Source organism: Acomys minous, assembly GCF_964271855.1.
Source record: "Acomys minous genome assembly, chromosome: 10".
In the NCBI taxonomy this organism is placed as follows: Eukaryota; Metazoa; Chordata; class Mammalia; order Rodentia; family Muridae; genus Acomys; species Acomys minous.
In genome coordinates this window covers 88,865,713-88,891,806 of record NC_140491.1, presented here as the reverse complement: position 1 = coordinate 88,891,806, position 26,094 = coordinate 88,865,713, and the positions used below count along the sequence as shown (strand labels likewise).

Sequence of the window (26,094 nt, the reverse complement as noted above, 5' to 3'; positions counted from 1 at the left end):
CCTCTGGGGCCTGGACTTCAGTTGTGGAGAGCCCTGTTTTCATTCTCGAGGCATTCATCACTCTCAAGGTCTTCACTGTAAACAATATTTGCAGTTTTGATGATGGAAGACTATAGGTGGTATTGACGTAGAAACGAGAACATTGTTTTACCAATGTAGCATGCTGCTTGGCTTTGTTGAAATCTAGAAAAACGGATGATCCCAACTGATGGGTTAGAATCTAGTCCTTATAACAGCCTGAGATTCCCTTGTCACTTACATGTATAGTTGGTTCGAGAGAGAGTGGAAGACCTCGTCAGTTCATGAACAGTTATCAGCTTAATATATAGATAGCACCAAAGGAGAATGTGTGCTGAATATCACGTCCTTTCCATTGCAGTTTCCCTTCTAATCCTAATCTAGTCAAAATATTTCCCTTTACAGCATTGCTACCTTCCACACATCACAGATGCTTGACTGTATCTGTAGGAAGGCAGTGTGAGCACATCGAATTCTATGCCAATGAAGGGAACTCACCCAGGGCTCTGCCACGGCAGTGGGAACGTAAGAAGCTACACTTCACCTCACTTAAGCCTTCTGTGTGCTTTCCTCAGGGTTCGGCAGATTCCTATACAAGCAGGCCATCGGACTCCGATGTCTCTTTGGAAGAGGACCGGGAAGCGATTCGGCAAGAGAGAGAACAGCAAGCAGCCATCCAGCTTGAGAGAGCGAAGGTGACTTTCTTCCTTTTCTTTTATTGAAAACTGGCATGTCCCTTGGCATCTGTGCTCAGCATTCCTGCCTCACATCTGTCTTGGGGTCCCTGATAAAACACTGACCAGAAGCAACTCGGAGAGGAAAGGGTTTATCAGTTTACAACTTTCCGCTCACACTCCATTACTGAGGGAAGTCAGAGCAGGAACTCATGCAGGGCAGGAACCTGGAGGCAGGAACTGAAGTGGTAGCTATGGAGAAACTCTGCTTATCGGCTTGCTTTCCATGCCTTGCTTAGCCTACTTTCTGATACAATCAAGGACCAACTACCTAGGGGTGAGACTGCCCACAGTGGGCTGAGCACTTCGATGTCAATCGTTAGTCAGAAAAATGCTCCACAGGCTTGTCTACAGGCTAATTTGGTAGGAGCATGTTTGTGATTGACATCCCCCTTTTTTCAAATGACTCTGGTTTATATCAAGTTGATATAAAATTAGCCAGCATGGTGACTGTCTGGACTGTTCATTTTCCAGCCATCCTGATAAGGCTTCAGATGGCAAGGTTCTCTGTTGTATGTCCCCTCACAGAAGTTAGTGGTATCTCCATGGTCCCATTTCCTGTGTACCTTTGCCTTTTTTTTTCTGTTTGGCTTAGTGGTAATTATTGGCCATTCCCCAACCTAGCAGTGTGGCAATATCAAACGCACATCACTCAGTATTGGTAGAGAGCCTTCTGAGCTCGTTGCCCGAGTCTTCTGTTCATGACTCCTCCCCATCTACCCAGCTATTGCTGTACATCAAACAGGCACCGTTGGACTCCACTTCCTCTGTTCTTTGGTTCCTAGATCTCAGATTCCCACCTCAAATTCAGTATGAACTTCAGGATGTTACTTTGTTTGCTTTTTTGTCTGAGAATGGGTCCACCTCATTGCCCACTCTGGTCTTGGACTTATGGGCTTAAAAGCTGGGCTACCAACTTGCACCATCAGATCTGGTTTAGAACTTTGAACAACTCAGACAAGAGCAGCAAAGATGAGTGGTAGAAGCCATTGCCAGCCAACGTAGACTTCAGATTGTCTTCCTTCAGAAGACACTCAGGGTGCAGCGAGAAGGCAATTGCATGGTTGAGTTTTAAGACCAGAAAGATTACTAGAATTCTCCCACCCCACCTATGCCTTTCTAGCTTTTTTTTTTAAAGCACCGACCCTTTTGGCAAATTAATTTTTAATGCATAATAACAACATACAAGATGGAGTTCGTGGCTAGCCTGTCTGCCTGCTTCCACGGCCAATTCCCGGGGCAGGCATCTTTCTGAATTCTAGACTCAAGCCCAAATAAAGTTAATTTTCTTCTTTTTCTAACTTAATGATAAAATTTTAGAGATCGGAGCAAGAGAAGACTAATACAGATAAATGAGGTATCACCATCACAGCACAGGATTGTCTCTGTGCTCTCTGATAGCAGGGTGTCTGCATAGTGCCAGGAGGGAACAAAAGAGGTTCTCATTTGGGTCCTACCTCAACTGTTGATAGTTCCCAGTGCAAACAAATAAACCTATACCAAAGCTGCCCAGAAGTCCGGAGACCTTGTGGCTAGTTCTTGTTTTGAAAATGTCCTTTACCATCTGTTTCATAACCGTGTGGTCACCTAAACAGTGGTGACAGGACCATAGCCTAGGCTTGTGGCTGGCTCAGCCCCCACAGGCTACACCTGCTCAGGAGCACTTTGCTAGCAGGAGTTTATATAAAGGTTTAAAACCAACTGTTAGAAGCTAGGAAGAAGATAACAGGTGAAGAGCCTGCTCGTTAGGTTTAATTCACACTGCCCGCCCCCTTTTTCCCTGGCATGACAAGATGTTTACCTACAAAAGAGCTCAGGTTTTCAGATCTGAGGCTCTTTCAAAAATCCTTGTCTTCCACGCCCCTCAAGTTTTTAACACCCAGTGTACATTTCCTAGTATATGTTTTTCTTGTATATGTAGACCTGTCCGTGTGTGTGTGTGTGTGTGTGTGTGTGTGTGTGTGTGTGTGTGTGTACCCATTAGTGTGTATTACCATGCTTGTTTGCATGAGTGTGGAGGTCAGAGGTTAATGTGTTTTCCTAATCACCCTCCACCTTAGTATTTGAGACAGGTGTCTTCCTGAACCTGGAGTTCACCATTTGGCCAGCCAGTAAGTCCCAGGGATCCTCCTGTCCCTGCCTCCCAAGCACTGGGATTAAAGATGTATGCCCCTGTACCCTACTTTGGTCACAGATGCTGGGGATCTGAGTTCAGTTCCGCATTCTTGGGCAGCAAGCACTTCATGAACTGTCTTCCTAGCGCTCCCCTCACCCCAGTATACGTGTCCTGTATCCCACAGTTGGGAGAGTATCTGTTACCATTTAAAGTAAATGGTTTGTAGGAGTGGAAAGCAGAGCTGGTTGCACGCCTCCCCCCCCCCCCACCCGTGCATCCCTCCCCAGTCCTTCAGGGGCTGGCTCTTTATTGAGGATGTTGGAAAGTACCGCAGAAAGAAACGGCTAGGCTGAGAGGAATGAGTCATTCCCGGAGTCATCGCTGCGGATTTCTGGATGTGGCCTGCAACTATAAAACCCAGCGGAGATCCCTCTTTGGAAGGCGATTTCCTCGTTGCCTAGAACCATCATTCATGCTGTGACATGTCTCCATATGAAAAATGCTTCTCTCTCCCCCCACTCCTCATTCTGCACTTCTGTCTCCAGTCCAAACCTGTAGCCTTTGCTGTGAAAACGAACGTGAGCTACTGTGGTGCCCTGGACGAGGATGTGCCCGTTCCCAGCACAGCCATCTCCTTTGACGCCAAGGACTTTCTTCACATTAAAGAGGTAAATGTAGGACATACTGCACTCCTTTACTTGACAAAGGGCTATAGCTGGGAAATGGCCTGAGCCAAGCACACAGGAGAGGAAACCCAAGGAGAGAGAGAGAGGTCACCGTGGAGCCTCATCCGGATCTCTCCATCCTTTCTGCTCACTGAGATTTAGGAGCTGAGATCATTGCCCGTATTCCCACACGCTTCCACGCCAGAGGACACTCAGCATTTGAAACGAGAGAGTGGATTTTGAATTCCACACCACACACACACACACATTCTCTCTTGCTCTCTCTGCGTGCGTGCGTGCCTGTGTGTGTGTGTGTGTGTGTGTGTGTGTGTGTGTGTGTGTGTGTATGTGTGTGTAACCAAGCCCAGGGTCTAGTGAGGAATTATAGATCTCTAGATATAGACTATGGATCTATGGAAGCATGAATTTGGTAGCATAGCAGTATCCAAGAGGGACTTGTACAGAGGGATAATATCATTATAGACACTGAAGTGAATTGTTAATGCTAAGAAGGAAACACGCTGCTTGAGGGTTGCACAGTGTACAGAGGACTTGGGGCTTCCCATAGCGTGAGTTTGGGTGCAGCCTAAGTGCAGTGCAGCTTTGCTGTCCATCAGTTGCTGTGCTGAGCATCAGAGGATGACAAGGATCACGGATGCTATGGGCAAGGCACTCTGAAGCTAGGCGCAGGGTGAAATAGTACTCATGATTTCTGTGTGGAACGGCAGATTCTACCATAAAGGAAAAACTGGACTGACGTCCCGGCAGTTCATAGAAAGAGAAGGAGACATCAGTACGGAGGCAGAGTCAGAACTGGGTAGAGAATGGCACCAGGGAAGGGAGCAGCAATAGAAGCGCAACAGAGACAGCGATTCAGGAGAAAGCTTTTCTTTTGGCTGCACTGAATTCAGGGCCCCACAGGCACCAGGCAAACACCGTTGCTGAGCTGTAATCCCCAGCCCTAAGGGCCACATTTTTTAAAAACAATATCTTGAGCCAGGGCAAGAAAACTGGTCTTCGTTGCCAGACGGAAGGCTGGAAAGGAATTTGGAATAAATCAGAGATGCGGCCAGCCTTGTATGTGGCAGTGGGGGCTGTGATGGGGAAGAGAAGATGGCATAGGGCTGCAGAGCCTAAGCAGTGGCTGGGCAGCTTAGATGGAGGGCTAAGAAACAGACAGAAGGAATTCGGGGGGGGGGCTCACTCTACTACATGTAGTAGAAAAAGCTGGGGGGGGGAGGGAGTAAAGGATGTAAAAGCTTTTTTAGCTTTCTCTGAATTACAGGAAGTACCATCAGCCTCTAGTTCCAGCTTTTGAAACAGAGAAGGCAGAAAGGGGCCCGGATGTTGCAGCAGTGGGCATGGCCATGAGTTTATGTTTGAGCACATTGAGTCTGGGGCTGGGACTAGGGCTGGAGCTGCCTTAGCATCTGAGCGATTGAATCTGTCTCATTATTTTCACCAAAAGCAACTAAGCCGCATTCATGGGTAGCCAGCACTCATCATTTCCAAGGTGACACAAACTTTAAGGGTGAGGAACATTCTCCCAAGCATATGACACTGACATTCCAGCCTTGCAGTATTTTACTGCTTTCTGCACCGTACTAGTATTCTAGCTTTTAATAACACTTATTTTAATTGGACATCTTTATGTGATCATTCGATATGTATTACCTGTTACAGGTCACAATGAAATCAGAATAGTTAACACTTCCAGCTCTTTAAAGTTTTCTGAGGTAGAGTGTGGCATTTTGAAACATGTACACACTCTGTACTGGCCAAGGGAAGGTAACTGTGTTTGCATCTCCATGTAGACACTTTGTGTGTGGCACCTTCAAACTGCTCGACAGTACTTTGATGTGTCTTGCTGGTAGCATTTTGAGTTACGACCTGTTGATGAAGGGATTTGCCTTCTGCCTGGCAGCTCCTTTTCTTTTTGTGGTTACTGAGCTGGTAATTGTATGTGGACCAGAGCCACTGTTATCAAATCTTGCAGCTCAGATTAAAAAAAAAAAAACTTAGAAAGAGAACTTGCTAATCACTTTAGGGAAATCAAAATGGAAAAGACTGGAACAGTGCTAAGGGGCCTTTCCAGAGAGCTGGCTCAACTTCTGGGACATCAGCAAAACAGATGTGCATGCTTCTGTCCTGCCATCTCTGGCACACCGTCCTGTTTTCTCAATAATGTAAAGGTTTAAAGGTCAAAACAAGCCACAACAGTGCCCGTTCCAAAGCCAGAGAGAGCCTTGAGCTCGTGGCTCTCCACAGTGCCTTGTTCCTCGGGGACCAGAGAACTTTCACCCACTTTGAGTCAGAGGTGCAGTGTTCTTTTGCTGTTTCCTAGAACTACACAGGAAACCATTTTGGGAAGTTCCATAACAGGCAGCCCTTTCGGGTCACTTGGGTACCACTTTAACAAATTAGTATCCCAGTGGACTGTCTTAATTTCAGGAAATAACTTAAGCCCTGGGAAGCTCTGACTCATGGTCTGTGTTGTCCCTGCCACAGTAAAATGTAAACACCAGACCTATGCACCGAAGATTTCAAAAGAGTCCACGTACCTTTTTTTAATTACAGAATAAACAGGTCTATTATTTCAGGTGTGTTATCCCGAATTAAGGACAGGAAACTAAGACGCAGATTGTCCAGCACAGCAACTCGTGTCCCTTTTGGCTCCCGAAGCTTGGCTTAGGCAGGGGCTCTGAGCAGGAAGGGCCAACGCCTGCCGTCTCATTTTCATTTCAATATGAGACCGTTACTTAGAATTATTCAGGTTACTTAGAATTTCACACTGTGATGATTCAGTGAACCTTTCATTCTTATCACAATGTCAGTATCAGAGATACGTGCACTCCCCTTTCCCCTGAGCTAAGCAACTAGTCCTAGAGTTGGTATTTGTTCACACACACACACACACACACACACCATAAAATCAAAAGAAATGATTTTTTTCTTTTACTCAACACTGATAAAGACCATAAAGACACTTTTGTACACATTCCTGGAAGGTAAACAATATAATTTCTATCTATTTTCTAGAAATTACCCGTAGAAACATTCCCTTGAGACACATGGCTTAGACTAAGCTTCTGTCTGCCCTGGGCTCAGTAAATCAATACCTGTCCCTGTACTCTTGCTGGCACCTTGAGTAAGACCATGCTGACAGACTCTTACCCCACATCCCCTGGAGCCTTCTGTGAACTTGTGTCCTAATTTTGTACACCATTATTTAGGAAGAAATCTTGGCATTCCTGTCAGGCTCAGGTCATTTAGAGATTATTTCCAGATCATACATACAAACATGTCATTCACTCCGAGCTGTAACATTCGGCCTTCTCCTCAAACAATGAGCAGTGCCTTAATTCGAAGTCCTGCATTTGACGGACAGTTAGACAGTCAAGAGTATCCCATAATTTTCACCTGCAAGTTGTTAATGAATGGCCGTCCATCACGTTTTCCACCCGACATGCGCCTAGCTTGTCTTCCGCAGTTCTGTTTACATTGATACAAATTGTGTCCGATGGCATCTTTGCTTTGAGCATTAAGTAGGCCTTCTTGCAAGAACCCAGTGAATCCAGGGGGTGGAGCCTGCTTTTGATACCAGCTGGCAGATAAGAGTGCACAAGGTTCTAATGGGCCGCTGCCTGGGCCATAAGGCAACTCACCTCAAAACAAGTCATGCCCTTAAGGCTTTGTGACTGTTTTCACAGTAGGCCCTCAGATCCCGTGAGTGGTAGTAGAGACCGTATTTATCATTAGAGCCTTTACAAATAAAGCCCTGAAGCATGCCCCTTTTAGTTGTGCACTGAGAGCATTTCCTACAAAATACAAAAAAAGCACGGTGTTGGCAGTCTCTATGGACTGTTCGCGCAATGGGGCACAGCATACCAGACGCACAACATTTTATCCCTCCACTTCCTTGGCATTAACTACTGAAATGTGAAGACAACTGAATTACTATTGATAGCAGCTTTCCTCTCTGTATTCCAGAAATATAACAATGACTGGTGGATAGGAAGGCTGGTGAAAGAGGGCTGTGAGATTGGCTTCATCCCAAGTCCGCTGAGGTTGGAGAACATCCGCATTCAACAGGAACAGAAGAGAGGCCGTTTTCATGGCGGGTAACAGCCCAGCTTCTTCATGAGCTAGTCTTTTCCCCTCCCTCCCTCCGTCCCTCCCTCCCTCTCTCCTTCCCTCCCTCCCTCCCTCCTTCACCCCTCCCCCCTCCCTTCCTTCCCTTCCTCCTTCTTTGCTTCTTTTTTGGGTAATATTGTCAAGTTTCTTATTAAAAACTTGCAGAAGCAGTTCATTCTTTTGACTCAATCTCTCTGTTCTCAGTTGGATTATTTATTTCAGGAACTTGTGTTCTTTAAGACTCCGTTTGCCTTCGCCCTAATGAAAACCTGTTTTTTAAAGCAAAGGGACGCTTAGGTACACCCAGGTCATTCTTGAGGAGGAAACGAAGGTTTTAGGTCTAACTGTTTCCACTGTGTTCTGAACCCCAACGTCTCATAAATCCACATGATTCCCACAGTGGAAGCTGCTGCTGTGGGCTCAGTAAACCTATCTCCAAACCCCATTTTCTCCTCTGAGAGTCACATGGGCCTGAGGGACAGCTCAGGTGGCAGCCGACATGACCGAGAGTTGAGGTTTCGCTTGGCTCCCTGAGAAAGACTCTGTCCAGTGGGCTCAGAAAGGGATGGCGTGTGGACAGTCCAGGGCATCCCTTCCTCCACCTGGCTTCTTGCGCCATCTTCTTCTGCTTACACTGTGCTGATGACACTAGGAAGCTGCAGTGGACCAGCCTCTAGTGGTCAAAGGAAACAGCAAACCCGTCTTCAGAGTGCTAGTGGCAGGCCCCAGGAGTGTGAGCAGCTCTTGAGAGAAGTCCTAGCTGCACTGTGCTGCTGCTCTCTGTGAAGCCCTGATTTCCTATGTGTTAAAGTTCTTTAAAAGCCTTCGAACAGAGCAGGTTCTGCTACTGCTGGCATTGTCTTGCGACAATCTTGCTCAAGGCTCGCTTGTCCAGGCTTGTCTTTAGTGAGGCCACTCTTCTACCCGAGCCCCACACCCTAGTGCCAGAAGCACAACAGTGCATCACCATGTCTGGCCGAAGCAGTCTTCCCTTTGACTTAATCTCTCTTTTCAGTTAGATTTTTTTTTCAATTAAAAAAAAACGTGTTATTTAAGGCTTTCTTTGCTTTTTTTTTTTTTTTTATCCTGATGAAAGCCTTTCCAGAGTAATGGAAGATCACAGAAGTACAGGTAGCCACCCTTCTAACGAATAATCTGTAAAAATGTTTTATTATTAATCCTCTGGTTCCCTTTGCTCTGAGTATCTCATCCTCTATGCGTACTAGGAACACTAGGCGTGCCTTCTAGGCATACCAGGAACACTAGGCCCTTCCCGGGGCCTTTGCGTGTGCCTCCTCCTCCTGGGACCCCTCTCCTCCCTTTGCTGTTACCATATCATTTCATCTCTTTCTGGCCCTTGCTGCTCTATTCCGGTGACTCCTTCTTTCCCCGTCATGTTTTACGTTGTACCCACTCTGGGCCCTTCCTTCCCCGTATTTCTTCCCTGTATCTCCTTCCAACTTCATTATTTCTATTACACTTAACTGCTCTCAGAGACAGAATGTGTTTACCTACTTCCCTTGTTTAGCCTTGATTATTTCCTACTAGGATGTGACTCACTGTTTCCCTCCATTGTTACTGCTATTTATATACTGGTCACACTCCTCTCCGTAAGGTATAGGTGACTCCTATGTCCACAGCTAGAGAAAACTAGGACTCAGAGATGTACTGCGGTGTGTCCCATCAGTCTGCCAGTAAGTAGCAGAACTGTTCGTCACTGAAATACTATTGTAGTCCCATTAGCACTGATGGCAGGACAGTTCATGGACTGCCCCCCCCTGTAACCCTCCCCTTGACCATTTTTTTTTGTTTTTGTTTAGTTTGTTGTTGTTGTTGTTGTTATTGTTGTTGTTTTGAGACATGATTTCTTTGTGTGGCCTTGGCTATTCTGGGCTCACTTTGTAGACCAGGCTGGCCTCGAACTCACAGAGATCCATCTGCCTATGCCTCCCAGAGTCCTGGGATTACAGATGTGTGCTACTGCGCCCCCCACCCCCTGCACTTTTAAGATGTTCTCCTAATCTTCTTGCTTGTTCTGAACTGCTGGCCTCTGCCCAGCACTCTGGTGCCTGGTCTCCGGTAAGCACACGGCTCCAAAGAGCATCCTTACCAGGGGTCTTTCTGCTCAGTTTTTGTACAAGTAATCGGGAAAGAGAATTTGCAAAGTATTTCCAGCTCTCTTCTCTGAGAAATGAGGTCGGAGAAAGCATTTGAGAAGATTCTTGAAGCTCTTCTAACAGGACTTGGTGTCTTGTCAATTATTCAGTAGAAGGTCAAAGAATGCCTTGGATTCTCAGTGTCTGTTTTCAAGGGACCTGGGGAGTGAGTCTCACGTTCCTTTTCCATGTTCTAGGAAATCAAGTGGAAACTCTTCCTCCAGCCTGGGAGAAATGGTGTCAGGAACATTTCGAGCAACTCCCACAACAACAGGTGAGGGATCTGACTACTAAATACTGGAACGCAAATGCAAACACTCTTACTGCTTTGGAAATCAACGCTTTGTTTAACATTTAAAGTTTCTTTTCTTTAGGACTTCCTTGCTCATTTGAAATGCTGTTTGATTTGAAGAGTACTGATGGTATAAAAATTCAAGTCATCAGTATAATTCTGAAAAAAAAAAAAACCTCATTTACTCTCTATAGCCAGTAACTCTCCCTATAAAAGCTAACCTCAAGTTTTTTACTCTACTCAAGAGGTCAATATACTTTAAGTTTGTGAGGTCAATAGAGGTAAAAACTCATGGACTCTCAGAGAAGCTTTAGCACGTTGGGGGACCAGGTTGTACATCCTGGAAGGGTAGTAGCCTAGCTGCAGCCAAGATATCCTTGTGTTTATATTTAGACATCAGACAATTCCAGGTGAGCTCTAGAATTAATGCAGTGAAGAGACAGGGTATCTCAATAAAGACTCCATGTGTCTTTGGAAATTATGAAGATATTTCCCTAGAACGTTTTTGTCCATCACATCCTCTGACTCCTGTAAGCTAATTTCATTCTGTCCAGGAAGTAAGGCTATATCAGAGCATCCAACGTCACCGGTTCAAGTGGCGGAGCAACGCTCTGTGACGTGTGTCAATGCCAGAATGATTCTGGGGCCTTGGTCCTCGTGAGGATTCGTTCTGACCTCCAGGCCTGGGAACCAATCTATCCCTCTAGGTGGCCCTATGTAGACAGGACCCGCTGCTTGGATGGCAGCAACGCCATCTCCATCGGTTGTGGAATACGTTCTACTTTCTGTGTGTTTGCTGGACACTGGGGCTCTGCACCAGATTTTTTCCTCTTACCACCTAGGGGCACAGGGGAAACTAGTTGTCGGGGTGTTGAGAGGAGCATAGTAGAAACAGATGCGTCAACGTTCAGGAAGAACACCTGGAGGTCTGCAGCACGACCTCCCAGTTCACCAAAGTCAAGAATACAAAACAGGAACAACGGGCGATAACGTTAGGAATGCTTGAGGTGACAGTAATTTTGCTCACAATCTATTGTTTAATTTTATTACATTTCCCTTAGCTAGCATGTCCTCAAGTCTCTCTGCGTATACCACATCCAATGTGGGCACAATGTGAATGATTAGCTAACGACTTTCAGTTTTGTTTGAATACCTGCCCCCCCCCACCAGGCTCTGTTGGGAAATTGAGGTGTAAAGTCATTGGTGCACAGAGGAAGTTGTATTTCGTAGTCTCCCAAGTAGCGTGAGGACAGCGAAGTGACAGAGCAGAGAGTGATCTGACAAGTGGGTGCCAGGCAAGCACCGAGGACAGTCACAGGGTACTTTCTCCCATCTTTTAGACTCATGTGCTATCATGTACGGAGATTGCGTATTTTGATATGGCTCTCGTTGTTGTCTTTTTAGCAAAACAGAAGCAGAAAGTGGTAAGTCGTGCTTCCTTTTTAAACGCCTGCTAAGGTTTCCTATCCGTACGTGCCTGCGATGTTCCATTTCCGTGACCCACATAGCGATTAATGTGAGGGACGGGCCTCCTCGGTGGGGACCCCTTCGTCATCACTTACTGTCCGGCCTGAGACTTCTGGATGTTGTGGCTGTCGAGGCGACAGGCCCAGTCTCACCTTGTCACTCATGCTGACTCATCTCTTCCAGACGGAGCACATTCCTCCTTATGATGTTGTGCCGTCGATGCGTCCTGTGGTGTTAGTGGGCCCATCACTGAAAGGTTATGAGGTACAAATGTCATCCATTACTCTCCTTTTCTTGGCCAAGGACCCTAGGGACTAACCTTTGGACCCTGGCCCCTCCAGGGTCTGTTTAGAGGCAGCAAATAGTATATGAGGACAGTGGGGGGGGGGCGGGGGGAGCCAGTATAAAACAGGGGTAAGCTCTGGAGATCAATTAAGCAGTGGTGTTTAATAAAGAAGAGTAAAGACTGTGGTGCACGACATTCCAGGCTTTGCCACTCTGGCTTTGTGCTTAACTAGACAAAACAAGTAGGATGTGATCTCTAAATCTGAAGCTGGGCCACCTTGATGCCACCCACCCTGCCCCCTAGGGTGATATCTGGTGGGTAAGAGGCATGGAGTACATTTGTTAAGTCAGCTATGAGTTTGTTGAAGCTGATCTAAGACTCTTAATCTCTCTTTCTCTGAGGTGGGTTAGGTCAGGGCGATGAGCGGGAAAAGGATGAACAAAAACCAGCTAAGTCCCAGACAGGGGGAATTTCCAGCATGTGCCGGTTGGCAGGGCAGCTGAGCCCGCTGCTGACTTTAGGACTACCCCACAGGTCATCACGAGAGGCAAGCATAACTCGGCCATGTGAAGCCGGCCAGCGCCCTTGCGCATAGCGAGCTTACGCTGTCCTTGAGGCAGTTGGATATCCTAAAGGAACAGGAAGGAGGCTTTGCCTGGGGTCCTGGTGCAAACTGCAGCATCCCAGAGAAAGAACCAGGGGGAGGCATTGGCAACTAACTGTGTCTGAGTATCATCGTGACAAAAGTGCTCTCTGAGAACCGCTGTAGCCAACCCCCACTTGGAGATGCCTGGATACAACGGGGCCCTCCTCTCAGCCACTGTACCCTTCTCTGTCACCTCTCTCACTTTTGACTTCTCTCTCTCCCTTCCTCTGTGTGTGTGTGTGTTTCGCCTCGTTCCTTCCCCCCCCCCCCCCCCACCTCTGCGAAGGTTACAGACATGATGCAGAAAGCCCTCTTTGATTTCCTCAAGCACAGGTTTGATGGGAGGTGAGACATACAGATGTTTTTGTATTTTGATTTGTCTTTAACTGAACAAGTATAATAAATTGACTGGTGGATCTGTTCCCAGTGATTACATAAGTCTAGTAATTCAACTGAACTCAGTGTTTCAGGAGAGTGTACACCAAAACAGCTATGAAAATGTCAAGTTTAGCATGAGACCACCCCCCCCCCACTCCCAGGAAAAAAGGGCCTCAGAAAAGGAAATTAATCCATTTATTGGCTGTAATGTCTTTATTTTCTCACTAGTGAGTTCATACCAAACTGATTTTCATGGGGGTGGGGGCGGAAATAAAGGTTAAGATGTTAATTTCTGATGAATATGGTGGCTCACTGGTCATGCAGGGTAGTATCTGGGAACTGTGCATGTGTGTAAATTCATGTATCCATGATGCTATTCAAAGGTCTGAATACATATAAAGTGCTTTGCAAGAATGAAATGCCGGAAATAACCTCCAATAAGTAATCAAGTTTCCTTAAAACAGGGGAGCAGTTGCCACTTTGTCACAGCCTTCGGAGGGCCTGTGAAGGAAGCTGCACTGACTTGGGTGTTGGCTTTAGAAATATCCTTGTTGCCTTTTATAGGTCTGTTTTGTATGCACCCCACTACAAGCCATCATCAATATGGCCGCGCCCCAAAATAATTTTATGCTTCAGTTTTGTGGAACATGTCTAGCACTCTTAGGTTTCCTAGAGAGATGACAAAATCTGTACTGACTCAACGGTGAGAGCGTGCTTGCCCACATGTGGAGCATGTCCCATGGAGAAGCAAACGCCTGAGAAAACTAAAGAGTTGTCAGAAGTGAATTTTTATAGTACACGTTCAGAAACCCAGAAGACACGTTGAGGTTATCACTTTAAACTGAATAATTGGTTTAAAAACATTTAAATACTTTTAATTAGATTTTGGATTTTAATTAATACAGCATTTTAAGGAAAGGGAAAACATGATCATGCTTTAAGCACAAATTGTACGCATATAAAACTTAAGCACAAATATGTTTAATTTCATACAAGTATGTATATGTATTTATAATTTGTCAAAAAAAACCCTTGTATGTGGTCATGTGAAAATAATTTGTTTCTAAGACTAGATACAATAAAAGGAAGCTGAAGGGCAGGGGTAAGAGTGCTTATTGTACAAACATGAGCACCTGAGTTCGAATATCCGGTACTTGAATATAAAACATTGTCTCTCATGCACATATACATACACACAATGCACAAACACACACATACACCCCCCCACACACACACACATACATACACACACGAAACTGAGATTTTACTTCCAGCAACTGAGAATTGCATCAAGAAACGGGCATCCTTGTCTCCATTAGGTAGACTACTAAGTACACAGTGGAACGTAGGCCGGGTCACCTTACTAATAGACCCCTAGATGTAAAATGCTTCGAACATACTGGTAGCCTAATCTTACTCACTAAATGATCAGAGACAGGACCCCCTGTTGGAGGAGAGCAGGTGAGCGGTGAGGAGACTCTCAGGCAGAATGGTTGCTTCACCTACTGTTTGGGGCCTTGGCCTCTGGCTGAGCTCTGAGAGGAAAAGGGCCTCTGCGTCCTGGAAGTAGTACACATCAAGACTCGGTTCGTGGGCTTAGAACTTGGTTATGCCTCATTCTCAATTGCAATGGACTCTGGGAAGTACAATTTAGCTATATACCTCAGCTGAAGAGCAAACAGAGTTTGTCTTTGCCTTAGTCACCTGCAATCTAGTGGGTACAAAGGGTTGGTAAGAAAGGAAACATTGGTATATTGCGCCGCCCCCCCCCCCCCCCCGCTCTCTCAAGGCAGGCAGAAAATTAGGCTGTCTCAGAGGAAACAAGAGAAATATAATGAATATTAGAATCTTGGCAGAGGAAATACCAGTACTTTAATTCTATCTCTCCTCCCGTAACCACCATCAGATAGACAGCCCTCTTCTCTCTAGAAGATTCTGGCTTCTAGGAAACTCATGCCCTAAAAACTTATCACAAAGAAACAGGTGAACCTGGACTCTAACTTAGCAAGAATGGTCCCAGACCTGTCCTGTGGTGCTCTGGGTCATGACTCTGACCCACAAGTGCCTCTTGTAGATGGAAGACGGCTAACATGAGTGGCCAGATCTGCTGGTCTCGGTCACATTTGCACAGTTCTTTCAGCTCTGTGTGAACCCATTGGTTTCAGCCTGGGGTGCATTCACTGAAGGCTGTCTTGAGCACCTCCCACCTCTAATTCCATCACAGCCCTTGATGGGGAACAAAGCCCATCCCACAGCTCAGCCTACACTTGTGTTAGCTTGTTTTGGTCCCAGGTAACATCCCTTATAAACAGTGTGGCTAAAGATTGAGAGTAGCATTGATGGGAACAAGAAACTACCTCAGAGTGTCTAGCAAAGGGAAAGCTGAGTGGCTTCGTTTCTGTGTCAGGAAAGACTGGTGTGACATTAATCCCGAGGCCATGGAAGAGGCCATTCCTTTAGCTGCAGCCCAGACTTGTCTTGAGTCATGTAAAATTACCTGATACTTTTATCGACACCACTGAAACGCCTTTCAAATATAAAGATAGAATTAAACTTTCAATGCCAGTGTGATTCCAGTTGGTTCTACACCTTGTGACTAGTTGAAATGTCTCAAAAGAAAATGGTTGGAACTCTTAAACTTCATACGTGTCTGAGTTTCATATGAATGATGGGGATCCAAACTCGAGTTTCTGTGTTTTTACAGCAAGCACTTTACCACTGAGCCATTTCCCCAGCCGTCACCTTATTAAAGATACATAAGTGAGGGATATGAACGTGAGATATCGGTCTGCACAGAAACAGAAGACTTTAAAGGAGGAAACATTCCCTCCCTTCTGTTAGGTTCTTCCTGTCTCCTATTGCTAGAAGGCAAATGTCAGCTTCTCTAGGTGCCGCTTTTCTCAGTGTCTGGTGTCTTTGCTGTGACACCAGCATGGGTCCCAGGTGGTGATGACCCTGGCCTTTATTCCTCGGCCTGCGAGCACAGGCTCACATCTGAGCCACTAACCCAGCTTCTGGGTGACCACCATACATTCCTGAAGTGGTTTCCTGGTGTCTTATTCATTGTCCTTCTTAGCTACTGCAGTTATCTCCCAGGTCAGCCTGTGATGACCCCTGTAATCTCAGAGTCACACGGGACCTGCCTGACAACAGAGTGGGCTTAGCCAAGTCACGTGATCTTGTGATGAGAGCAAGTGTAATAACGGCCAAGAAACATAGTTGCTGTTGGGTATAATGACGTAACCAATATAAAAGTTGAAAAGTGGTAGGGTAAAATTCATAATGTGCATGCTGTTATAAAGTGCTCAAAGGAAAATTTTCATTCATTTGATTTCTCCATGAAAAAAAATTTTTTTCAGTGCCAGGATTTCATGGGATCTGATGATAACAGAGAGTCTTTGGGATGGGGGAGGGGAAATCTGGAAGCAGCTGGAGACGGAGGCAGTCCTGGAGGAGTCTGATGCATAGATGTGCTGGAGAGAAATGGGTACTAAAAGGGGGGGGGGGCTGGGGGTGAGAGAAGGACCTTGCTTTCAGGTAATGAGAGGACAGTGCTGAAGAAAACCCTAGTGAGCCCCCTGGAGAGGGACTGAAGATGGGTAAGGAAAAAGTTGGCCGGGAACCTCTCACAGATGCTAGCACGTCTTCTGTGTGGGGAATATTGTGTTTGGAGCTGTGGCAATCTACTGTGTTGTGTTTTTAGCAATTAATAAAAGGAGGGAAAACAGCACACTGTCTTTAATTGAAGTCAGCCAAGAGAACAATTGACTTAGATGCGGTCAACTGGCATAGACAGCAGGGTCTGATGGAAGCCTGCTCAGTGTTTCTTTGGCCGGCACTACGGTATGATAGTAGGCATCACAGTCAGGTGAATGCCCTGTGGTTTTCAGAAAGAGCAAATGGAAAAAAAAAAAAAAAAAAAAAAACCTCCATGAGCTAAGAGGCTTTCTATTCAACACTGCTTTTCAGATCCTGATTGAAAATCAATGCAGTGGGGTAGACAAAACCCATCTGTTTGGCTGTAACAGAAGGAAAAGCTTGGATGATTTTCCTTTTGTCTCCTTAGAAATATGAGTCACTTTAGACCTATTTGTTACTCAGTTTGTTTGAGTCTAGCTGTAGTACATGTAAGGAGAAATGAAAAATGCAGTAGTAAATAGCTCCCAAGAACCTATTGTATAGATCAGTGTCCACGTGGAAGATTGAGTCCTGTGAGTGGGCTCAGTGGCACTCAGCCTTCAGGGGACGCTCTGCAGCACAGAGTGTCTCTATTCCACACCACAAACACCGCCCAGGAGTCATCTTTTCCAGTGATGTTTGGCAGCTGGTCAGCCCGAGACTGGCAGCCTGAATGACCACCTCACCAGCCACAGTTTTCTGACTTACACCCTATGTTTCAAATCCCCAAAAGTTGTCATTTAGGCTTTCAGTTTTTAAATTTATTCTTATTAGCATACATTTACTGTGTACAGCACTGGGTTTCATAAAGACACCCGGAGCTTTTGAGAATCGGGTAGCTCTGTAGCGTCATGTTATGTCCTAACATGGATAGGCTATTACTCAAGGGACACGTAAACTAAAACGAACAAACAAACAAAACAAAACGACCCAAAGTGTTCAAGTGGGAAAGAATCGAAAGAGAAGATTTTAAGCACATAACCTTGAGAGGTTGCTAAAGCTTAGTACAGAATTTATTAATGAAAGGAAGCATCAATTGATGACATCACAAAGTAGCCGCACATTAAGTGTGAAAACTATATGTTATTGCAGTTCACACATGGAAACAGAAAATTCTGTCTCACGGCCAATATCTTTGTTCCCTCCACTCCTCCCATAATTTCTCTTCCGGTGCTGGTCTGAAACACTAGAAATAACTGATCATTTTTGTGCCAACTGGAATGCTTATGATTAATAGATTCAATTACATCATTCTCCCTGCATTCCCTGGAGTTTTCTGTATATACAAGTTTCACCAACTCTGGGACAAGAGAGTTCATGGTGATAGACTGCAAACTTTTGAGGATAAGATGTAAGGAAATTGTTCCCCCTAAGTCTTTGGATCTCCAGAAACTGCTTTCCTTGTGTACATTTATATATGCATGCATATATACATACACACATGCGTAAACACACATACACACACATGTACACATACATACATACATATACATACATACATACACACATACACACACATATCACCATGACCAAGGCAACATTTATTTGTTTTTGTTGAGACAGAGTCCCATTATGTAGCCTTGGCTAGCTTGGAACTTGCTGTGGAGACCAGGCTGGTATGGAACTCCCAGAGATCCACCTGCCTCAGTGTGCACCATCACATCCAGCTCTCTAAGGCAACTTATGGAAGGAAGGGTCTGTTTGGGGCTTTGAGTTCCAGAGAGATAAGAGCCTGTCACAACCACGGAGGGAAGCATTGCAAGAGGCTATGACTAGAGCTGGAAGCAGAGAGCCGAGGGCTCATGTCTTAAAACATAAGCAGGAAGCAGAAAGACTCAACTAGCAATGGCACGTGGCTTTTGAAACTTCAAAGTAGCTTCCAGTGATGTACTTCCTCCAGGAAGGTCACACCTCTTAAGCCTCCCCAAGCAATGACACCAGCTAAGGATCAAGTATTCCAGTGTCTGAGAATATGGGGGACATCTCAAACCACCAAAAATGCTAACTAAGAACAATCACTGAGAAAATCAGTTTTAAGCCAGGTACTTGGCACACACCTTTAATCCCAGTTCTCAGCGAGCCAGAAGCAGGCGACCATTACGTGCTTGAGGCCAGCCTGGTCTATAAAGCGAGTCCAGGACAGCCAAGGCTATACATAGAAACCCTGTCTTCCCCCCTTTCTTCCCCCCCCAAAAAAAAAACAAAGAAAGAAAGAAAGAAAAAAGAAATCAGTTTTATATATTGCCTTCTTTGCCCATATCAAAAATCATCTGAGATACTAAAGACAAATCTGTCACCTTTATATTGATTAAGGGATGAGGCTCAAAAATGCTGTAACTTGTCCTTGAGAATGACAGACAGAGGGGTCCCTGGGCCGGCCAGTGTGGAACCCTTTTCATGTGATCACTAAGAACTTAAAAATATGTATTATAGTGAATGTCTACCTTACTAATTAGCCGGAATGGAGAAGGGTCTTCCAACTGTTACATTAGCAATGTGGGGCTACTAATTATTTTTGAATGGATTTGTCATAACTGAAAGAAATATCTGCCCATAGAAAATGCACAAAAGGGCAGATGAAGTAGCTCTGCAGATAAAGGCACTGGCCACCAAGCCTGGTGTCCTGAATTCTACCCCTGGGCCTCACATGGTTGAGTGGAGAGAACAGACTCCTACAAGTTGTCCTTGGACCTCCACAAGCACACTATGGCATATGCATGATGTCCCCCCATAAATAAAAAAGTAAAAAGAGAATTAAGGAAGCCCCCAGAAAGCTAATACTGATTATCATCAACCAGGATGAATTCTGAAGTAGAAACATACAACAAGTGCAGACTTGCTGGGTTTAAGGGATGGTTTTTGCTGGGTTTCAGGGATATTATCTGCTGCACCTCATCTCCAGGGCGAGCTGAACTCCTGTTGGCCTGTAACTACTGACACTGTCTCAGTGAGGTTGCCAGGGGAACGCTTTGAAGAAGGATTCAGGATGCACGGGAGTGCCAGCGGATCAGGGGGATCCTTAAAGCAAGAGAACTAGGAAGCATACCATTAGTTTAAAAGCATAATAAATAAAAAAAAAAACACACATGATGGTGAATGTAATCCCTTTGCTGAGTAAACTTTCTCTTAAAAAGAAAGAAGTTGAGGCCAGGTATCCATTTTGATAATGGTAAGCCTCTTGGCAGGGGAGAACCTTCTTTGTCTTACTGACAGTCTTCTGGAGCCAAGTCTGCTCCTTTCTGGACTCCAGTTCATGCGCGTGCATTCTTGCTGACAGGCAGCATGTGTGGTAGTAGTAGTAGTAGGGCATGGTGTTTTACCTCCCGCCCCCAAAACTCCCTGGAAATCATGACTCATGAGATTCAAATTATTATTTTACAAATGCCTAGGCAATATAGCAAAGCTCTTCTCTGACTAGCTCATCACTTAACCCATTTACATTCTGCTATGTGGCTGGTTACCTGTGCTCAGGTACCGTATGCCCATCCTCCTCACATCCTGCTGGCTGAATCTCAGTCACCTGGCTCTATCCCAGAATCCTCTCTGCCTACTAGATGTCCCACCACCTGTTTTCTGCCAAAGCTATAGGCCATCAGATTTTATTATTGACAGGTGCTACATCCATTCAATACACGGGGGATTCCATCTACAAACATGTGTTATCAATGGAGTCTTTTTCATTAGAAAATAAAATGGGAAAAGAGCATTTTGTCACTCACATTGTTTCCTCTACAGATAACATTCAAAGCAGCTTTTTCCGTATATGTTAATTAAGTATTGGTTATATTTGAGTAGCTTTGCAAAATTGCTTTATAACACAGGGAAAACATAAGAGTATATATTTGGTGATAATTTACTCAAAATTTAAAAATCAAGAGTTACTATCGGGCTTAGGTAGAACTAGAAAATTTTTGGCACAGCAAAAATTATCATTCTGGAAAGTTGAATTCTGCCTTAAGTCAGCTCATTTTGTCTATAGCCATATACTTGAGTTGTTCTAGAATATGCCCACGTGTTTCTACTCAGATGCTCCATTTTTTAACAAACAAATAACTTAGAGTCCCAGATTAAACAGGAGCCCCCATTCTGTAATGAAAAATGTGCTGCCTGGGGGAGATTACACCTTAAAACTGCATGGGTAAGGCATGGTAGCGAACACCTGTAATTCCAACACCCAGGAGGCTAAGGTGGAAGGATTGCTGCAGATCTGAGGCCAGCATGGGCTACAGAATGAGTCTGTCTAAAACAAAACAAAACAAAACAAAACAAATCAAAAAACAAACAGAAAAACAGAAAAAGAAAGAAAAAAAGCTGCAGTAGAAACTCAGATAGGCAGCTCACTGGATTCAAACCTCGTATGAACCCCCACAGTGTTCACAGCAGGGCCAGGGTTATTGTAAACTTGCACCTGATGGCTTGGTCATCTCAGAGGTTCCTTGTTACTGGGAAATAGAGCTGAGCAGAAAGAGGACTGTACATCCAGGTGACTAAGCGCCATCCTATGTGAAGGCTGCAGACCTTCATTGCCTGGAATGTGCAGTGGATGCTCTCTGTCCTCAGTTTCCTTCTTGGTAAGATGTGAAGTTGTTACCCCAATGGGTTGGTTTTTTTTTTTATGTCACTTAGCAGTTGAACTTCCTCTTTTTGCCTTTATTTTTTTCTCTCTCTCTCTCTTTCCCTTTAAAACAAAACCAATGAAATCATGAGTGAGCTTCACATAGAAGACAGAAATTCGGAAGTATAAGCCGGGGAGCCACTCGCGTGCCAGCTCCCAGTGGTTCCTAGGAAATCTCTGCACTGCTTTTGTTTCTACACAGGACAATGTGAGGCCACCTTGGATAATTATCATGGCATGAAAATCCAAACAGTTGAAACAGCATAGTGTTTCAAGCTCCCTTGGCTTATGAACCCAGCAGCCGCGGCTAGCACCACTTGGCTTCGGAATCCCACTGGAGTTCGGCACCTTCTGTTGCTTTAAAGCTGGGCAGGGTGGTCGATACCTATAGCTCAAGTACAAGGGAGGCCTGAGACAGGAGGATTATGAATTCAGAGTTACCCAGATATGCATCGTGAGATCCTGCCTCGATTTTCTCTTGGTTTCCAAGCATTTATTTACAAAAGGGACACTTTTAGGTTCTCCCCAAGGCTTCTCTAGTCACCAAAGTTTCCGAACAGTGTTAAAATGGCCTGAAATGGGAGTGAAAGGACGTGCGATTAAACACGTGCTTCCATCTCCACTCAAACCCTCCAAGGCATTTGATCCTGGAGAAGAATAAGGCTGCCCTGAGAATATAGAGAAGAGATTCTTCCGTTTCTGTTCTGAGTTCAGCCAAGTTGTATGGGTCGAGGCAGGGAAGGTCCGTGGATTTCTCTAATTGGCCTAGGTGGACCAGCTTTGAATTCTGCAGATAATAGCTAGAGCCTGAGCAATCTCAGTTAAGTGCTATTTTAAAATGATAAAATCTTCGTATCTTCATTTGATAATGCATATTCGGGTTGCTCCCCTTTCTCCATATGAAACCTCTGCTTTACTCTTCTGTAACCTCAAGGTGTGTTCTAACTTAGCAAAACTCCAGGAGCATGCTCACAGTGACTTCAGTCATTGGGGTTACAAGTGCTCACCAGTTGTGCTTGGATCCTGTGCAAATATGCTGAGGCTCCTGTGCCTGCAGAAAAGAAGCTAATTCTCACATCCCACCAGCAAAGCTCCTCGTAGGCCTGTGGAGAAATGCTTCGTGTACAAGGAATTAATCATTGAGCCAAGAAACACACCTTAGCTACAGGCTGGCTGATTTTTTTTTTCTGTGATCAAATGAAGCTTTCCCTTTTTGGCCATCAGTGTTGGGGCAGAGCATTTGTGGGTCCTAAAGGTCTTGTTCATGAGCAAATCAACTGTGAACTCTGAGGAAACTCTAAGGCTATTTATTTCCTAGACATAGCATGGTTAATTCATAGTTTGATTCCCTCCTGTTCTGGTGCATATTTTAAAGGCTGCTTGGCCAGCCAGGCCCTAGTTGAGGGAACCCATTCACTGGAGTGGTTTTCAGTTAAAGAGGCAAAGCCTGATGTCATTCACTGTGTGTGTTCTCACGCGAGCCAGTTTAAAAATCCTGGTGGCCGATGTTTACTGTACTGTGGTTCCATGGTAGTATGCAAAGCACGTTGGCTGTAAGTCACTCAGAGAGCCACATGCCATTCTTACAAGCCTGTTCTGTTCTGTGTTCCTCTTCCTAGGATATCAATAACGAGAGTGACAGCTGACATTTCTCTTGCTAAGAGGTCTGTCCTCAACAATCCTAGCAAGAGAGCAATAATTGAACGTTCAAACACCAGATCCAGCCTAGGTAAGATGTTTTCATACAGGCATGAGGTGGGTGTGCGGGGAATGTCTTGTCCTGCTTGGGCACCGTCCTGCCTGGAAAAGTGTTGAATATCTATTGAGAAAGCCAGCCCGTGGACAGGACAGGGGTAGAATCCCGCAGCAGCCAGAACCTTGCACCCCCTCTCTTTCCCTCCTTTCCTCCCCTCCCTCTCTCCCTCTCTCCCTTCTCCCCCCATCTCTCCTTTCTTCCTTGCCCCCCCCACCCCGCCTGCACCTCAATTTTAGTCAATTAGCAAAGCAGCAGTCTGCTAGGAGGAGATCTGCTCAGGTTCCGCTCTGCCCAGTTGCTGCTGACCCACAGTAAAACACCCCTTTCCTTTCCCCCCAACTTGACAATAAGGTGTCGGTGATAGCTGACATTTGGCTGACATGAAAGGAAATGAGACTTTTAGAAGAGGGAGGTAATGGAGTTCTTGGCCAACTGGTATACCCAGAAGAATAACATCTTTCAGTAGAAATAGTGCCCTGTCTTTTCTGAGCACTTGTTGGAAAGCATCTTAAAAATCCTCCCATAAGAGAGGATATAAAAGGTGTTATAGACGAGCCAGGCATGGTGGCACATGCCTTTGGTCCCCAACACTCAGGGAGGAGGGAGGCAGGCAATCTCTGTGGGTTTGAGGCCAGCCTGATCTACAAAAGTGAGTCCAGGACAGCCAATGCTACACAGAGAAACCCTGTCTCAAAACAAAAACAAAAACAAAACAAAACAAAAAGTTGCAGATGAGTTAGAGTGTGCACAGAGGTAAGTTACTGTGAGTCACTTTGGGAAATGTTACTCTGAGCCCATGAGAAAAATAATAACAGTTTTGGAAATTGAGTGGGAGTATGTTCATCTGTAACCACAGCACTTGGAAAGTAGAGTCAGGAGGAGCGGGGGCTCAAGGCCAGCTTGGGCTATGTAAGACCTTGTCTCAAAAGCAAACAAACAAATACCAGAGCCAGCTTGACACAAAAGCATCACCAATCTAGTGGTAAAGAGTGTTCATTAAGGGCCTCCAGCACCAGAGTCTATGTCAGTCCCAGCTCTGTTAGCCTGTAACAGATTTATGAATCTTCCCTTAAAACCCCTCTGAGAACCTGATTGCTGAGCTCCTTGAAGAAGATGAGCTAGGTACATAAAAGTGCCTTTGTCTCCCGTGTTTCTATAATTTGCTTACTATGCTTTATACACATATTTTCCAAATACTGGGCTCACCCCACTATGTAAATGTGGCCTCCTCCTGATCTACCCAAATTCCACCACTGCCTATGCCACAATGGCATTGCCCAAGGGCTTTGTGTGTTGTAGCAGTGAATTTGAACTGACTCCAGAGTAAAGAAAACCCTGGTATTTCTGAGCTATTTGGACCTAGACTAGGAAGTGCCTTGTGGGTTCTGGTCCTGGGGAAGTCCAGTTTGTATTATTGCAGTTTTTGTTCCTTCAGGAAAATATACAATATTATTTTACATTATAATAATATGTGAAAGTTGAAACTAAAATCATTTAAGCTTGTTCTGCTGCAGTGCTGCCTAGAAGCATCTTTAAATCTGTGGCAGATTAATTAAAGCACAAATTGAAAACCTACCTACCTACCGCAGCCTCCTTCTGCTGAAACTGACTGTGGTAAAAATTGATTTTGTTTTCCAAATGCCCTTCTTGCGAAGAATTGCTTTTTAAACTGTTTCTGACATGCTGGAAAAAAAATAACTGTATGTTCATTATTACTAACAAATATCCCAAAAGCTGATAATAAAGAGAGTTAGTGTGGAACCTTTCAGGACATTGGTATTTGACAATGTGAAAGTGATATATGTTTTTGACTTATTAAATACATATTGTTAAAGATTTTTATTTATTTATTTGTGTGTGTGTGCCGCATACATGGGGGTGCCTTAGAAGGCCAGAACCCCTGGAGCTGGATTACAGTTGGTTGTGATCTGTGTAATGCTGAGAATTGAGCAGTAAGTGCTCTTACCTGCTGGGCCATCTCTCTAGCCCCATATTCATACTTTTTAATGTAGATCACGCTTTAAATATCAGTGATTCTATAAGAAATAGAATCTAATTCAGATTTTGGGCATGACCCACTACAGCAGGTGATTCATAAACTATATAGAGGACTTTTTGTTGCTGTTCTTGTTTTTTGAGACAGTACCAGTTTTTGAGACTGCAGTACAGAATGCCGTCGAGGCTGAGACTCTCTGTGTTTCCCAGGATGACCTTGAGGTCATGATCTTTCTGCCTCAGTTTCCCAAGTACTGGAATTTCAGGCATGCACCCCCCATGCTCAACTTCTGTATTTCAGAAAAAACATATACTTGATCATGTGTTTTCCTTAAAACAAACAAGCAACAACAACAACAACAACAACAACAAAACAGAAGAAGGGGTTGTAAGCCATGCATGGTGGCACAGCCCGTCTCATCACCACAGTACTTGGGAGGTGGAGGCAGGAGGATCCCAATCAGCTTGGGCTGCATAGCAAGGCTTTGTCCCTATATAAAGTAGTTGGATTGCTTCCAACATTTGAAAGGAACTAGCATTTTTATTTGACCAATATATAAGATGCAGACTTGGGTCACCTGACTATCACAACCAGCCAGATAAGTTTGAGTCAAGATGGAGTCAGCGCAGCATTTTAGTACAATCAGGTCGGTGTGTGTGTGTGTGGTTTATACTTACAGTAAACATTCCTTAAACAACTCTATTGGCTCTAAAGCTTAAATTCGGCAAGACTTGGTAATCTACTGATTATCTGAGGAAACTCACAACAATTAGCCAGGATACAAAAGTGTGTATAACAGCCAAAGCAATACCGCTGCCAGGTTGTTTGCTTGTTTGCTTGTGCTTCTTCCAAAATGTGATCTACAGAATGTTAAAATACAAGTTATTGGAAGAAATACCTCACTGTCACTATCCATCCCTCTAATGTGTTTCCTAAATGTGGTTCTTGTTAAAAGCAACCCCCAAATGGAATCACTGTAGCTCTATAAATAACTCCATGCTAGGCCGGGTGTACAGAGCAAACCAAGAGCTCTGCCTCAAATTCTTGTACCAATTGTTTTATCCTGTGCACAATTTTATCTTTGGAAAAGATTTTTTTTTTAAAAAGGGAGCATACCTTTAATCTCCGCACCTGGGAGCCAGAGGCAGGGTGACCTC

General features: G+C 44.8%; 1 protein-coding gene across 5 annotated transcripts in view; it reads left to right on the top strand.

The window, feature by feature from the left end:
- Positions 1-26,094, top strand: part of CACNB4 (calcium voltage-gated channel auxiliary subunit beta 4) — a 259,198-nt gene that overhangs the window by 212,310 nt on the left and 20,794 nt on the right. For 4 of the 5 annotated variants that reach the window (XM_084798891.1, XM_084798892.1, XM_084798893.1 and 1 more), the window contains 8 exons: positions 594-713; positions 3,414-3,536; positions 7,524-7,654; positions 10,021-10,097; positions 11,520-11,539; positions 11,766-11,846; positions 12,801-12,859; positions 22,805-22,914. In XM_084798891.1, the coding sequence (XP_084655017.1) occupies positions 594-713; positions 3,414-3,536; positions 7,524-7,654; positions 10,021-10,097; positions 11,520-11,539; positions 11,766-11,846; positions 12,801-12,859; positions 22,805-22,914 (721 nt within the window). Of the gene's footprint in view, positions 1-593; positions 714-3,413; positions 3,537-7,523; positions 7,655-8,633; positions 8,799-10,020; positions 10,098-11,519; positions 11,540-11,765; positions 11,847-12,800; positions 12,860-22,804; positions 22,915-26,094 lie in introns of those variants that run through there. The other variant, XM_084798895.1, reaches the window with a different exon arrangement.